At 36.5% G+C, this 16,048-nt stretch overlaps 1 protein-coding gene across 2 annotated transcripts in view; it reads right to left on the bottom strand.

Moving 5' to 3' along the window:
- Positions 1 to 16,048, bottom strand: part of LOC131166089 (uncharacterized) — a 63,519-nt gene that overhangs the window by 1,659 nt on the left and 45,812 nt on the right. The window contains exons 8-9 of one of the 2 annotated variants that reach the window (XM_058124347.1): positions 9,396 to 9,581; positions 9,182 to 9,318 (exon numbers count right to left, since the gene is read on the bottom strand). In XM_058124347.1, the coding sequence (XP_057980330.1) occupies positions 9,182 to 9,318; positions 9,396 to 9,581 (323 nt within the window). Of the gene's footprint in view, positions 1 to 9,181; positions 9,331 to 9,395; positions 9,582 to 16,048 lie in introns of both variants that reach the window. The other variant, XM_058124346.1, reaches the window with a different exon arrangement.

The following is a 16,048-nucleotide window of genomic DNA, read 5'->3' on the forward strand; positions in this document are numbered from 1 at the left end:
GCTTTGGTGGGTGCAAGAGAAGACATTCCACTCGAGGTTGACGGCCAGAAGCAAGATCAAAACATGACGATTTTGGCCTAGGAAGAACTTTGGATTGATAAACAGGCAGTTGAGGAACAGAATTACAAGTAAAGGGCGTTATCGTGACCCATCATTAGTGCTTTAGTTTTGTGGGAGTCCTCTCAACAACAATTGCTTCTCCATTATCAAAAACACATTCACATTATTGATGTGAAGGACAGCCTTGATTCATTGAAAATTGAAAACCACAATTCTTATGTTCCTTCCCTTTTTTTTATCCTCTCGTCTTCATTCCCAGGTTCTTCTTTTTCTTGGTTCAAGTTGGCCCAGCATCAGAGGGTTTCAAAAAGTTCTTCCTTGACTACTTCCAAACAATAGTCAAGTTGAATCAAAAAAAGTTATGACTATAAAGATGCAATTTCAAAGCCCAACTCTATAAAAATTTTAAGTCCCATTTTTACCATAATTGTGGTGAATGATATCAGCAACTAAGGGAATCTTTGGGCTCATGTAGGATATTCTTCATATTAGATGGATTTATTCACAGGGTATTCATTTTACTCTGTAGCAATAATGTCAATATTATTTAGCAAATTTTGTGTTTGCAGTAGTCATTAGCTGGTATTTGTAGCATTGCTACAGAGACCGCTGAAACAAGACCATTTACTCTAGTGCAGTGAATAGCAACTGTTTTTAGAATGCATTGCTATAACAGTGAAATACTAATGAGTTTTAATTCTTTCCAAGATTTTTTTTTATTTGGAAACCTGTAAAGAGCAATGAAATTATTAATTCTTGGATAGCGAATTTAGAATAAGTAAATTTTCATTCTATTAGTTGCATGAAAATTCAATGGATTGCCTTAGACCCTGGAACTCTTTAATTTGTGAGCATTCCCGTTGTCATCACTAATCAAATTCTGCTACTCCAAACATATTCTCTTATTCCTATAACCATCCTGTCCATTTCCTCTGCAAAATTACCCTTGCCATGGCTCCAAAGGCCTTCATGCATCCTAGCCTTACTAGCAGCGACCATGTACTAAAAATTCACTAAAAAAACTCAACTTAATGAGCATAATGCCATAACCGCATTGTCAAGGGCTGAACTCTTCACACCTTGTGAGCAGCACTAGCTAAAATGCTCTTACTTGACTAGTCAACCAAAGTATATCACAGTTTATTACAAGAACACATTCATAACAATTGAATGCAAAGTAAGTGGAAGCAGTAAGCAATTCATGTAAGCAAATGACAAGCATGCAGTAAACACAGGAGCAACGTAATTCATTAACACCACTTCGGTAGGCAACATGTGTTTAGCAAGGGAGGTAAGTAGGCTAAACAAATTTACAAATGCTAATGATTTTACAATGTTTGATAAACACACACACGCCCCTAAGAGCTTTATGTGCTATTCTAGCTCTGACACAAGGAAACATCAAATTAACCGAGAAGTTATACTCCCACTTTACACTAAGGCATTAACATACTCAAAGCATTGAAACCTATACTACTATTTACATGATGGTAACCCATCCCATGTACACAAGAAAAGCGATTGCAAGCCAGCATAATGCCCTGAACAAGCTTGACTCGTGATGTTATGCATGTCACCTCCTTCAAAAAGAGGGGGAAAAAATACAAGAAAAACTTTTTTTAACAACAATCAGCTACATGCTTAAGATAAGCGTGTATAAGAGGAGTCGTAGCAAGCTAGACACGGAGAAGGCATTTGACCTAGTAAAATGGAATTTTCTACTATATATTCTTAGGAGGATGGATTTTTGGGGAAATCTGGTGTAGCTAGATTCATCATTGTACCTCTACCCCCTCATTCTCAATGCTTGTAAATGGCTACCTTCAAATCTTTTCAGATTATCTCTTGGTCTCAAATAAGGAGACCTCCTCTCCCCCATTTGTTTATCATGGAAATGGAAGTGTTGAGCCTTCAGATAACCAATGCCAATGAAAGGAGGCCTACTCAAGGGGCTTAGCATCGAAAGAAACAATTATTGTTATGGTCATCTCCCATCTCCTTTTTGCAGATGACCCTATCATCTTTTGTGAGAATGAGCCCAAGCAAATCCTTAAACATAGATGCATACTCCTTGCTTTTGAAGCAGTCTCAGGCTTAAAAGTGAATTTGGGCAAAAAGTGAAATCATTCCAATGGGAGGGACTTGGCATTCCCGGCTTTGCTTGCGGGTCTTTTAGGCAGCAAGCTTGGAGCCTTTCTTATTACCTACCTCAATCTCGGCACCAAGTTCAAAGATAAGGGTGTTTAGGACCCCATTGTTGGCAGATTTGGAAGGAAGCTTGCTAGTTAGAAAAGGAACTATGCAGATTTGGAAGGAAACTTGCTAGTTAGAAAAGGAACTATCTGTCAAGAGGCAGTAGACTCACACTCATTAATCCAATCTCCCAATTTATTTTATGGCTCCTTTCCCCATCCCTAGTGCAATAGTGGAGAGATTGGAAGGTATCCAAAGAAGATTCCTTTGGGGGAGCATGGGTGACATTTTTTAATATCATCTTATTAGATGTGGGGTTGTTAAACAACCCATGCAAAAGGGAGGTTTAGGCCTTAGATCCCTTCCCATTTCCAGTAAGGCCCTTTCTAGAACTGGCTTGGAGATTCATGACAAAGAAGAATCGCTAATAGAGGGAAGTCACTGCTACCAATTGTGGTCTCAATCATACTGGTTGGGCCTCAAAAGATCTAAAGGAAGTTTATGGTACATGTGTTCGGACGACAACGTATTCTTTTGCGAGTCCAACTTAGCACCGTTTACCCTTCTATCTTCAAGCTAGAATAAGACAAGGATGCCTTCATAAGCTAGCACCCATAGTTCACTAATCAGGGGATGTTCTAGAATATTCCCTTGATGAGGAATATTTTTTATTGGGAGTTTGATATGATAAGACCTTAGGGTTTTATTGTAGGAAAATTGAGGAAAATAGGGTTGATCACTTTGAGGAGATATGCCTATAAATTAGCCAAAGGCTCTAAATTATATTATTTATTCAATGAAAGAGCCCCATAGAGTTGCATATATAGGGTAGGGAATCCTACTCCCAGTAGGAGATTAAGAATATTAAATATAAATCCCAATCCAAGTCCTTAATGGACTCTAATAACTACTCCTAAAATAAGGAAAAGCCAACATAATATTAAACAGAGATCCTAATTGATTAGGGAATCCTAACATTCCTGCCTCATTCAAATCAGCCTTGTCCTCAAGGTTGAGCAGCAATAAACTCTAGGAATCTCTCCCCCAAGCATAGTTAAGTTTCAAAAGTTTCTTTTTTAGCTAGTAAGTGAGATCATTGAACTAAAACTTCTATTATGTCTCAACTTCTATGTTTGAGCACACAACAATCCAGAATTGCTTGTGACTGCAGTTTAACCTCGCCAATAGGTATAATTACAGGTGTAAGTAACTCAACCTTACTTGCGGTCTACTCATACTCGACTTGTCCCCTAGCTCAACTCAACTTGATTCTACTCAAGTCGAGTTTTGAGCTTTTTGATTTTATTATTTTTTATATTATATATGTCATATAATATATATTTTATAAATACATTTAATATTATATGTACATTATATCTTATTTATTTATGTATTTAACATTAATTTATAATTGAGACGAGCTTAATCAAGTTCGAATTTTATAAACTTGTAGCCGAGTTGAGTTCAAGTTTAACAATTATGAAATCAATTAAATTTGAGTATTTTACTGTGCCGACTCAATTCGACTCGAATACACCCCTAGGTGCAATATCAGGCAAGCGGTGCTGCACAGTAACACGCTTCCCTAAATTATTGAGGCAAGAGACATGAAAAACATGTTGTACCTTAGAACCTAATGGTAAGTCAATACGATAAGTAACAGAACCTACACATTCTAGGATCTTATCAACTTCTTGTTTCATACAAACTTTAGTTGCTACAAGATTTTCCTTAAGGAGCTGAAGCACTTTGTTTTGACCATGTACTCCTTGCCAACTTGATCAATTTTGGAGAATCTAGCTGAATATCTAGCAAGCATATGAGGAGCTTGACCATAAACATCCTTGAATAGAGTCAGCTTGATTAAGGAATGATAAGGGGTACTGTACCACCATTTTTGCCTTTAAAAGCCATCGCACCTAACCCTTTAGTTTGTCGTTCGCAAAGCAATGAAGATAAGTCTCCAAGAACCCTTTAAAAACTTCATATGCCCATCTAATTGTGGATGATATGTTGTGCTCATGTTCCCTTGTCCTTAACAAAAGTACAAGCAACATTGTAGCAGTATAAGGGAGTGATCCATGGCACAACAATGAGCATATTTTTTGAGATGGTCTACAACAATAAAAATAGTAGATTTCCTTTGAGAACATGGCAATCCCTCAATGAAATCCATGGAGATATCGGTCCATGTTTCTTTTGGAAAAGGAAGAGTCTGTGGAAGGCATGGATTTGCCACAACTTCACCCTTCAGTCTTTAACAGACATCACATTCTGCTACAAACTTCTTGATTTCACCCTTCATTCCTTTTAAAATCTTGAGAAATGCTTTTGTAGGTTCTAAGAAATCCAAAGTGACCTGGAACAAGTGATGCGTATAATTCTTGCCGTATGGTTGCCTAATAAAATTATCTCCTCAGACAATAACCAGTCCCAAAGGGACTAAAACCGGATCTCCTTGTAGCCTTTGGATAACATCTCTAGTTTCCAAATTTTGTCACCGTTCCTTCATGATTCGGTCAAGAGTAGTACATGCAGATACAAAAATAGCTACAAGTTCAACTTGTCTAGGAAGTCATAACAATGCATTTGTCACCACATTCTTAGCTCAACAACTTAGTGACCCACTCTAGTTGTTCCATGGACGACATTCGCTGCTCCAAAAACTACTTTAGGCTCTTGCTATTAATTCAAATTTGGCAAAGTCAGTCATTTAAATACGGTGTCCACTTTGTAACTGTATGCCCAATGGCTAGCATTTGTTTGTCATAAACAAACATGATGATGTCAGATAAATAAAGAGTTACTAGGAAAAGCATTGAGGTATCCATCTTGCGTTAAAATTGCACCAATGTCAAAACTTGATGCAAGGCAAGAACTGGTGTGGTGGACATTGCATGCTTAAGCTTGACAAAGGATTGTTTAGCTTCCTCACTCCATTTGAATGCATTCTTTTTCAATAGAGTGGCCAGTTAATCATACCATAATCCTTCACAAACTTGCAGTAGTAACCAATCAACCACAAAATCCTTGCAACATCTTGATTGTAGAATAGGGCGTCTGTCATCACTTGGATTTTAGAAGGGTCAATTAAAACACCTTCTAGGAGAACAATGTACTCGAGTTATTCCACAGGAGGTCAAGCAAAGTTGCATTCAGATTTCTTGACAATGAGCTATATATCAAGATATCATTAAAAATATATATATAAGAATAAATTTATGTAGGTGAAGGTTGGAAAATGTAATTCATGAGACTCTGAAATGTAGAAAGCGCATTGGTTAACCCAAAAGGCATAAGAACTCGTAATGGCCATCGAGAGTTTTGCATGCATTCTTCTAAATGTCATCCTCATACCTTATGTACCCAAATCTAGTGATAGTCTGATCTCAAGTTGAGTTTGGTGAACTGCTAAGCACCTCCCAGCACATCTAACGACTCATCCACAACAGCAATAGGACATTTCTCCTTCACATTGCCCTTGTTCAATGCTCGATAATCAACACACATCTACTAAGAATCATCTTTTTTCACCAATAAGATAGGAGAACACTAAGAACGAACACTTAGTAGAATTATGCCAGCATCTAACACCTCTCTCACTATCTTTTCTATTTCTGCTTAATAAAAATAAGGATAGCATAAGGATGGACATTAGTAGGGACACTACCTAACAATAGAGGAATGTGGTGATCATGTGTTCGCTGATGTGGCAATCCTTGCGTCTCCACAAACAAGTAAAAAAAAACTATGAAATAAGAAATTCTAGGCCTTCATCCTGGTTAGATTGATGTTGTAACTCTTCCAATGCTCGAAGCTATACCAAGCAACCATGTCGCTCCTTTTTACGAAGTTTCTTCATACAATGGCTTGAAACTGTAAGGACATTACCACAACAGTTTGCCTTTAAGAGTCAAGCTTTGGCCATTCATGACAAACTTCATAACCAGTTTAGAAAAATTCTGAGCTATATCACTCAAAGTCTGTAACCATTCAATACCCAAAACCACTTCATACCCTTCTAGTGGCAGCAAAAAGAAATCAACATACAACTCATGGTTCTGCATAGTAAGTTTAACCTTTGGACACCTACTCTGACATGTCAAGGTCCTTCCATCTATTTTAGAAATTTTATAGTATCCATGAAAAAGAAAACAAATAAGAGCTCCAACTCAACAAAGTTCAACATGGTTTAAATAGCGGTTGCAAGTAACATAGCATAACACTCGCAGGTGCCACACAAGGTGGGAGTTGCAGATGTTACACAATTGGACGCGGTTGTAGCAATTGTGATTTTTTTTCAAGCACACACAACCTTGCCTATTCTAAAGAATAAGCTATTGATCTTATAAATTATGATTTTTAATGTATTTTGGATCACTTTACGCTATTTAGTCATGAAAATGAATTTTAGGAAGCATTAAGTTTCATGGTTTGAGGATTAGCATACCCAGTTAAAGCATGAACTGAGGAAGTCATAGATTCATCAGTATAATCAAATTCCATTCTTTTCTATTCTAAATTAGCACAATCATCCTCAACCTCTTTTGGCTCCTCTACTAGTTCAATCATAAAGAGTCGTCCCTATTTGCAATGGTGTCCCTTTGTTTGATCACTCCTTAAGTTTCTTTGAATCAATCGTTTGGTAGCAAGATTGCGAGGAGCAAGTGGTGTGATAGTGCTGTTGACAATCTGCTTGTTAATTGTCTTGCAGGAGCAACGTCGTCCTTCTTCCAACTTCTCTTCTTCCATCCGTGCAAGGAAAATTGCAATGGCCATAGTCCTTGGGTGATGCACTTTGACCTCATGCCGAATGTCAAGTAGGAGACTTCGAATAAAACAATTGACAAACTAGCTTTCATTCTAATCTTTAGTTTTTTTTATAGTCACTCAAATTGTGTCTGGTACTCCAAGATAGTGTTATTTTGGTGTATTTTGGCAAACTCTCCATCAATATTCTCACATCCAATGGTCCCAAATCAAACAAGTAATCCAGAAGAAAATTCTCCCAATGAAGGCATTTCATAACAAGCTTCAAACAAACCATACCATTGAATAGCATCACCATCCAAACTAATAGCAACAATCTCAACTTTAGAAGTGTCTGGAGTGCAGTGAAGGAGAAAGTACTTTTCAGCCCCAGAAACTGATCCAGCAGGGTTATCACTGTCCCATAGAGGAAATTCCACCTGCATACAAGAAAGACTATGATCATGCTCTCCTTGGTATCCTCCATGCACACCTAGCTGCTCCCTACAATTAGCTGAGGAAGAGGCATCATATTCTCTCTCTTTAAGGGAAGATGCATTGATTAGTTTAGATAGGGATGCTTGAATCTCTTCAAATTGAATCTTAAACGTATTGCTAAGTTCAGCCTTTAGTCTAGCCTCCATCTAAAACTTTGCTAAAATTTCTAAGGCCATTGTGTATGAGTGAAGACAAAAAATTCCAAGATCTTGATTTTATCAACAGCTTGACATCCACAATAATGTCGGCTCTAAGACCATATGACCCTAGGGTTTTATTGTAGGGAAATCAAAGTAATTAAAAGGATAGAAAATAAATAGAGAAAATAGGATTGATCACTTCAAGGAGATCTACCTCCAAATTATCCAAAGGCTCTAAATAATATTATTGCCTGCTTGAATTAAAAGCCCCATATGGTTACATATATAGGGTAGGGAATCCTACTCCTAGTACTAGTGTGAAAACATTAAATATAAATCCCAGTCCACGTTCTTAATGGACTCGAATGACTACTCCTAAAATAACAAGGAAAACAAGGAAAAGTCAACATAACATCTAATAGAAATCCTAATTGATTTGAGAATAAACTAACACATTAAATAGAAATCCTAATTGATTTGGGAATCCTAACATGATACTCTTAACGGATTTATACAGCAGTCTTTACAAAATCCAGTGGCAAAAAACCTCCAATAAGCCCAAATGGGCTTTCAACAAGGACGGAAACTTCACAGTCAGATCATATTGTAAACATCTTAGCTCCCTGGCTGAGTGCAGCAGCAATTCCCCCAGGAAACTCATTTGGAAAACTGCAGTCCCCACAGAGGTTACTTTTCACGTGGGACACAACTCTTGGTAGGATCTTTACCATTGACAAGCTCGAGAAAAAGGGCTTACCTCTCATTAATAGGTGCCTTTAATGCCAAGAGCAGGTGGGAATGGTTGAGCACATCCTTTTGCACTGTTTATTTACCAGTAAAATATGAAACTTGAACATCTACATGGTCAAGCAGAAGCGGAAAACCTTTTGCACTGTTTATTTACCAGTAAAATATGGAACTTGGCCATCTCCACGGTCAAGCAGAAGTGGATCACTGCAGTTATAGTGGAGGGCATATTATGGGCTTCGAAGGGATTTGCTCAAACAAGAAAGGAAGAAAGTCTCTTATCCTTGTCCCCCTTGCTATTTTTTGGGTGGTGTTGAGGGAGGGGAACGGGAGAGCTTTCGAGGGAATGGTTTCACCTCTTCAAGCTGCAATGGACTGTTGGATAACTATGATTTCTTGTTGGCAAAGTGAGTGATTGGGAGGGACTCATTTGTAATCCTTGATTTCCTTGACACCTTCCAGTGAGGGTTGTGTTGATTTTTGTTGTTTTCCATTGTACTTGGGTGGCATCCCCTTGATGCTTTCATCCTTCAATTAATAACATTTCTCTTTCTGATAAAAAATTAAAATTAAAACAAATTAACCTTGCTAAACATTGGAGAGCTGAGGACTACTATCCAGGACATCGTGATGTATGTGTAATTTCTATGCTGAAATCAATATTTAGTGACCTATCAGGCCCGCTAGTAATTCCCATAGCTTTCGAAAGAGTTTAGCATTCATGAATTTGTACACATGGACAGACCACAAAATTTGAACCTTGCAGAAGAAATAGAAATAAAATGAAAGTCTACCTTAATAGCAGTCGCCTTAAGAATGGATCACTTAAAGCTTGAGTCCAAACAGCATCAAGATTGTCCGATGTTGCCAACATCAATCCCCAGTCATTAAGGGATGAAGAAAGCAGCTTGTCAGCAGCTTTGTACATATCCTGAAACATTTTCTACACATAAATCCATTAAACTAAACAAACTACAAAACAAAGACAGCAAATTGGTTCCAACACACCATTTCAATGTCAGATCCTGAAAAACCAAGCAAGAGACAGAAAGCTTGCAAAGGAGCTGTGAGGAACATAGTGAATAGACTTCCATTTCGATGATGAGAAGAATCAGCAGCAGTGCCAATGGGAGGCGAAGAGCTAGGAGACAAGAGCAATGCAGTTCGCTCTCCTTTTTCAGCTCCACTTATAGCCTGCACATGTTTTAGCACCATACCTTTGACATAATTTTACCAATAGATTGACATGTCGAGACTGAATTCAGAAGAAACTATTCAAGATAAACCTTACAAATAAATACCTAGCTACTATAAAGCTTTTCTTTCATTTATTTAGTATAAATCTTTATAATTTTGTTACAATAAACTAGTCAACTACTTTGTCCATTATCTTGTAAACATTTCCAAACTTCAACAGGATACTATATATAAAGAATTGTAGTACAGGGAGAAAGAAAGAATAAAACGAAAAGATGAAAATAAAACAAAGTTCATAAGATATCCTCCCAACACACAAGAAAACCAGCAACACAAGAAACAAATAATTACAAGACAGCTCTAATGGAATAAAGCAATCCAATCTGTAAACCTTCTACAGGTACATGCCAAAAGAAGCCATTTGCTGAGCACCAAACATATGCAAGAAAAACCATTCTATTTCAAATCAAATTAATAGAAGTAGCCACACCCCTAAAATTTCCGGCATTTCTCTCCATCCCAATACACCAAATGATAGCCATAACCAAGCACCGCCATAAAGCTTTTCTCTCCTTCCCCTTCCCTAACTCCCTAAACATAACAGTGCAGAAATCCTCCAAAGAAGAGGGCAAACCCAGTTCCTGCCAACAATACCGAACAAAATGCTCCAAGGACAATGTAAAAACAAAAATGAACTAGTCTACTCACTCCTAAAGCAAAGGAAACAAACATCAAGAGACACAGTCTTACTTTTCATCTTTTTTAATACACATTAAGTTTTAAATGCTCTAATTTTTAAACTTACCTTAAATTTTAGACTGGTCCATAGCCAACTCTAGCTTTAGGCCTACTACTTATCTTCCAACAAAAGCATTTTCTTTTAATAGAAAAAGAAGTGCATTAAGAAGAAAGAAATTACAAAAATAAAATAAGAAGTCCTCAGAATAAGAGTACAAGAAGCAAAAATAAAATTACTTCAATCAAAATAAAGTAAACAAATAAGAACTCCAACTCAACAAAGTTCTTCAACATGGTTTTAAGTAGCGATCACAGGTAAACTTGCAGGTGCCACAAAAGGTGGGAGTTGCGGATGTTACACAATGAGAAGTGGTTGCAGCAGCCGTGACTTTTTTCCTAAGCACACAAAACCTTGCCTATTCTAAAGAATAAGCATATGATCTCATAAATTATGATTTTTAAAATAGAAAAGTAATTCACTAGGACAATGATACAAATAAATTAAAATATATTAAAAGTGTAAATTAAATCAGTAGTTAAATTCAAATGTAAATAAAGATATATATCAATTATTAGTTACTAAATATATTATTATTTAATTGCTTAAGTATAAATAATATTCTTAGACCCTTATTAAATCATAATAATATAATAAAATATATCTGGACACAAATGACTTTTCACCACAAAAAGAAATTAAAAAATACAAAGTCTCCAGAAAAGCTAAAATGGAGCCTTTTTTTTCTTCAGCACTCACTCTCCACATAGATGCACAAAGCCAAGAGATCCACACAACTCCTGCAAGCCATCCTTCCTCTTTGGCTCTCAATGATGCATCAAGCATCTTTGTTGTTTTCTTATGGCGATGAAGTAATGATTCACGATTATGAGACCCATCTCAATCTTCTTACCATGGCCTTAAATTTCCACAAAATTGTTGGAATTTCCGTCGAAATTTCTGGTTTCTGTCACCCTTGAAGTCCGATATGACAATCGATTTCCATCTTGGATAATTTCAATCAAAATTTCAATGAATCACCCAAAATTTATTGAAATCTCAAAATTTTAGTGAAGCTTGTCGAAATTTAACTATAGAATGAAATTTCCTTGAAATTCAAATGAGAGATTTTGGAGTGAAAGGGAAATTTCTCTTAATTTAATTTATTTTTTTTATCGAAACAAAATATTTTACAAGAGCTTCTGAAATTATATAAAAAAATAAACTTACAACAACATTTTATATAACCCTAAATTATCATTATTTGCATAATAAATAATATTTAAATAATTTATGAATTTCAATTGTAATAACTAAATATGTTTAATGCACATTATCTTACAAATATGGTTGATACACATTTACATTACAATTTTTCCACCTTATACACAACATAGGTGTATTTAACTTGTAATATATTAGTCCTAAAACTTACATTACTATGTCCATTCATTTCTAAAGTTTCATAAAAGAATTCCTTGTTTTGCAACTGATTTCCATTATTTTTTTAAATCATAATTGAAATTGACATCGAAATCAAAATTTCCATACTTTTGGAGCTTCAAAATTCGAGTCAAAATTGAAATTTAAGACCTTGCTTCTTACAGGTCAGTCCATCTCTATCTATTGTTGGACAATCTCCTATCTTCTTTGCGAATTGCAATTGAAAATGGAAGCTTGATTCAGACAGAAAATCATGGCCTCATGAGAGCTGTCAGCATAGCTGGCCATTACGGCATGTAACAGAAATGTAACGTCTGTTGTGGCCCATTACAGTGACAAACCAGCCATTGCAGCTGTGATTTCCACCACCATCGCTAAAGCAGTCTTGAGGACTCTGAAACAGTATCAAAAGGCCAACTTTCTGCTACATAACAGCCATTAGCTATGTAATAGCTGCTATTTAAAACCTTGAAGAATCTTCAATCATACTGAAAATCAGAAAAGCACACCTTAAAGAAACTAGAAGCACAATTATACAAGTAAGGAAAACTATCCTTTCCAAAAGCAATTATAAAGTGGCAGAGTGCTTCTTAGACAAAGTTCTCCAATCATGCTCAACATCAGAGGAGTAAACCACTTTGAAGAAACTAGAGGCATGAGTCCACAAGGAAGCAAGGGACACTATCCTGTCCAAAGCGAGGGCAAATACATTATTGCCCCTTAAAATCTGTGCATCTCTCCCGCCAAAGACACTAATCAACACAGAAAAAAAACACTACACACGAACAAAAAAGAGTCCAATGTCAGAGTCTCCTAGTCCTTTAGAAGAAGCCTGGAAGAGCTCAAGCAAAGCAAGTACCAAAAATAGATCCCCCACCTCCCTATCACTAAGACCCCTGAAAAAAGGAAAGCTTCAAGAGAAAGAAACCTTGATTAATTATAGAAAAAGTAAAAAAAATAAAACAACCAAACAAACAAACTACAAATAGAAGTATTATGGAGATGAAATAGGTGATGAAGAAAAGGAAAAGCAACATACAAAGAAAGCTCCCCAACCCACACATTTTTCCTAGAAACCAGAACCATCACCAACTTCATATCTGACCAAAAGATGGATATCTATGAAATAAACTTCTAGGGGCTCACATGTAACATTAGTGCAATGTGTACCTTCCCTCTCTAGACTCCACCTGCAGGGCCTACAAAATAAAAATATCTTAATTCTTTGTTTTTTCTTTTAGTTATTCTTGAAAAGGCCCCTTGGAAAAGAATGAATTTTAAAATTATGCAATCCTTCTTTTATTGAAAATTGACTTTGGAAGTTTTGGACAATGGTTGTGATTTTTTTCCAAGTAATTTACTGTTAATAATAGCCATCATTCTTAAATTAAATGGGTCAAGTGAGAAAAATTTTAAAATGTGCCATCACCTCTATCTTATCTAATTTGAATGGTAGGAACTTAATTAACCTATTCTGTGGAGGACCCTCACATCTAGGCAATGAAAATCTAGTAGGACCCATATTTTAGGTCACTACCTCTTGTTAACACATACCAGATGCCTACTCAACTATCACCCTTAAAACATGTAAGTTGAAATTAGGAACTTAATTAACCTAGCATGATTTGGAATAATAGGAATCCTTGGAGTTCCCATCTTGTTATTTTTAGGAAAAATAAGCAAAAAACTTGACTTTGACTCCAATAATTGGAAAGGCATCCTGCAAGAAAATCTAAGGTTGATGAATTAATTTACAAATTGAGAACATCAATGAACCATGGGGAAAGCCCATTGAGCATCTCAGTTTGGCCTTTCAGTCTTCTGTTTGGAAAATTGATATTTTAACCCTTTAATGGAAATAAAATCAGATACTCAATTAAGATACATACATACATACATATATATCAGAGCATAAAATAAACACCATCAACAAATAATCGCATAATCTATAACTATCAATTTCAGGAAATTTCAATTTGTCATCAAACTTTTGACAAATTTCATTAAACTATTAAGATATTGATAAACTTTGGATCACTTGTTGAAATTTTAATGGGAATGTTGTAAGATGGAAATTCAACGTTACTTCAATTTCAATTTCAGGGGTAGTGAAAGATGGAAATGTCAATGGAAATTTAGAAAATTTTGTGGAACTTCAAGACCAGCATCCCAACTAAGTGGTCCTCCTTACCTCACTAGCCCAAGGAAAATCCTTCATCAACTTCTCCAACCTATCTGGCCCTCCACAGGAATCCTAAACAAAGATGAGTAATAAAGGGGAATATAGGACGAAATGGCAAAAAAAAGGGGGGGGGGGGGTGGGTAATTTGATCCTCAAAGACAAAAAAGCTCCCCTGCCAACAATTTGGAAAATTTAACATCTAATAGATCCCAGAGAAAAACTGGGATTACCACCCAACCAAGTCCTATGTAAGTTGAAGGAGAAGGTAATCCCAGAAAACAACTGGGATTACCAGCCACAGAAGCTTCTGTCATTACTTCAAGATTTAGCTTAATTGTAGCAAAATGAAACAAGAAACCCTTCCAAAATTTACAACAAGGTACTCACATTCGTATCTCATCAAATTGCATGTGAGATACAACCACTTAATCAAGAGACTAAAGACAAATAGAAATGCCATGCACAAGAGCTATCAACTGCCTTAGAAACACAACAACTAAGAACATCAGCAACCAATGTAAACAAAGAAGATGAGAGCATACCCTGCCTAACTCCCACAGAACTAAAAGACACTGACAAAATCACAGCAGATGAACCCCCCAAAACACCTCCATCTAATGCCAAATCTATACCCATTTAATACCTTCAGGAAAAGCCCACACCCAATCATAGGATTTTGCAAAATCCAACTAAACTCCATCCGCTTCTACTTCTCCTGACAGGGTCAACAATCTCATTCGCAACCAAAGCAGCATCCAGGATTTGCCTTACTCAAAAAAGTGCTTCGATGAAAAAAAAACAATATCCCCAAGACCTTAATCCAAAAGAAAGAACCTCAGTAAGGATTTTAAAAGCACCATTGCCAAAGTAATAGCCATAAAGACCTTCACCATAATAAAAGGACTATGTCTAGGAACTGAAGTAACAAAGAAGAAATTCATGCTCTGACTAACCATGTGACGTAGGACAGGTACAAAATATCAGAAATAGGGGTTCTCCTTTGGAGGTTCTCCATCAACATGCAATTAACAAAAACCACAAAATGTTAACAAGATGCACTTGGTCATGAGAAATTTTGAGGGTGCTGATCTTCCTATGATAGGGCTAAAAGCTACGATCCTTTGACCTTATTTGAGTAGCCGCAGAGAATAGAGAGCCATCAGTACCTGAATTTATGTATTGTCTGTCTAACTCTTTTCTTTTCTTTTTTTTTCAGACTGAGGTGAGCAGGGTGGGGCCACCCGGGAGGGCGGGGTTCAAATTATTCATGCATTCCTTCTCCTTTTCTCAATAAAACTTTCTATTACTATAAAAAGAATTCAAAATATTGATAAATCAAATTTTCCTCCAGAGTATTAAGATTTTCCATACAAGTTATTTTTAGAAAAAGGACAGCCCAGTGCCGTGGGTCATTGCTGAAACTGTAAAAAAGAAAATCTGGGCATGGAAGGGCTTTGTGTGGAGAGAGAAATGCAAGAGCTTTTGAAGCAGGAACTACTTCAACAATCCTCAAGGAGAGATGGCTTATCACTCTTACAAGTTGGTTTGTTGAGCTGTACATGCTGGGGGTACACACAATTCTTGACCTCCTGGATACCATATTACACGGTTAATTGAACACTTTTTTTCTCTCTTTTTTCTTTGCTTGTATGTCAATGAAATCTCTCTTCACTGATTTAGGAAAAATTAAAAAAGGGAGCCCAGCTCAGCACACAAGCTTCCCGTCAAAGCAGGTCTTCGGAGAGTTGGGGCCTTAAGGGCATTGTTCAGTGAGGGGCTTTTGGTTTGCACTTATTTGCCTCTAAATAGAGGTTGAATACTTGAGTGCGAATTGCTTTACAATGAAGTGAACAACTCAGACTTGAGCTTCTAAGGAAAAATGTATAAATTACACTTCAACATCACTTATTCGATAAGACTTAATTTGTTATCCTAATGAAATTCAAATGTTAATAGTTACAACTACCCTCATCTTTGTCCACTCTCTCTCTCTCTCTCACACACAAACAAAAACAGAAGCAACACCAAAGCACCTCTCAGTTTTTCAATATTTCATCCTTTGGAGAATTAAATAAAGGGGGATTGGCAGGAAGCAGATTGAAA

Source organism: Malania oleifera, chromosome 10 (genome assembly GCF_029873635.1).
Source record: "Malania oleifera isolate guangnan ecotype guangnan chromosome 10, ASM2987363v1, whole genome shotgun sequence".
Lineage (NCBI taxonomy): Eukaryota > Viridiplantae > Streptophyta > Magnoliopsida > Santalales > Ximeniaceae > Malania > Malania oleifera.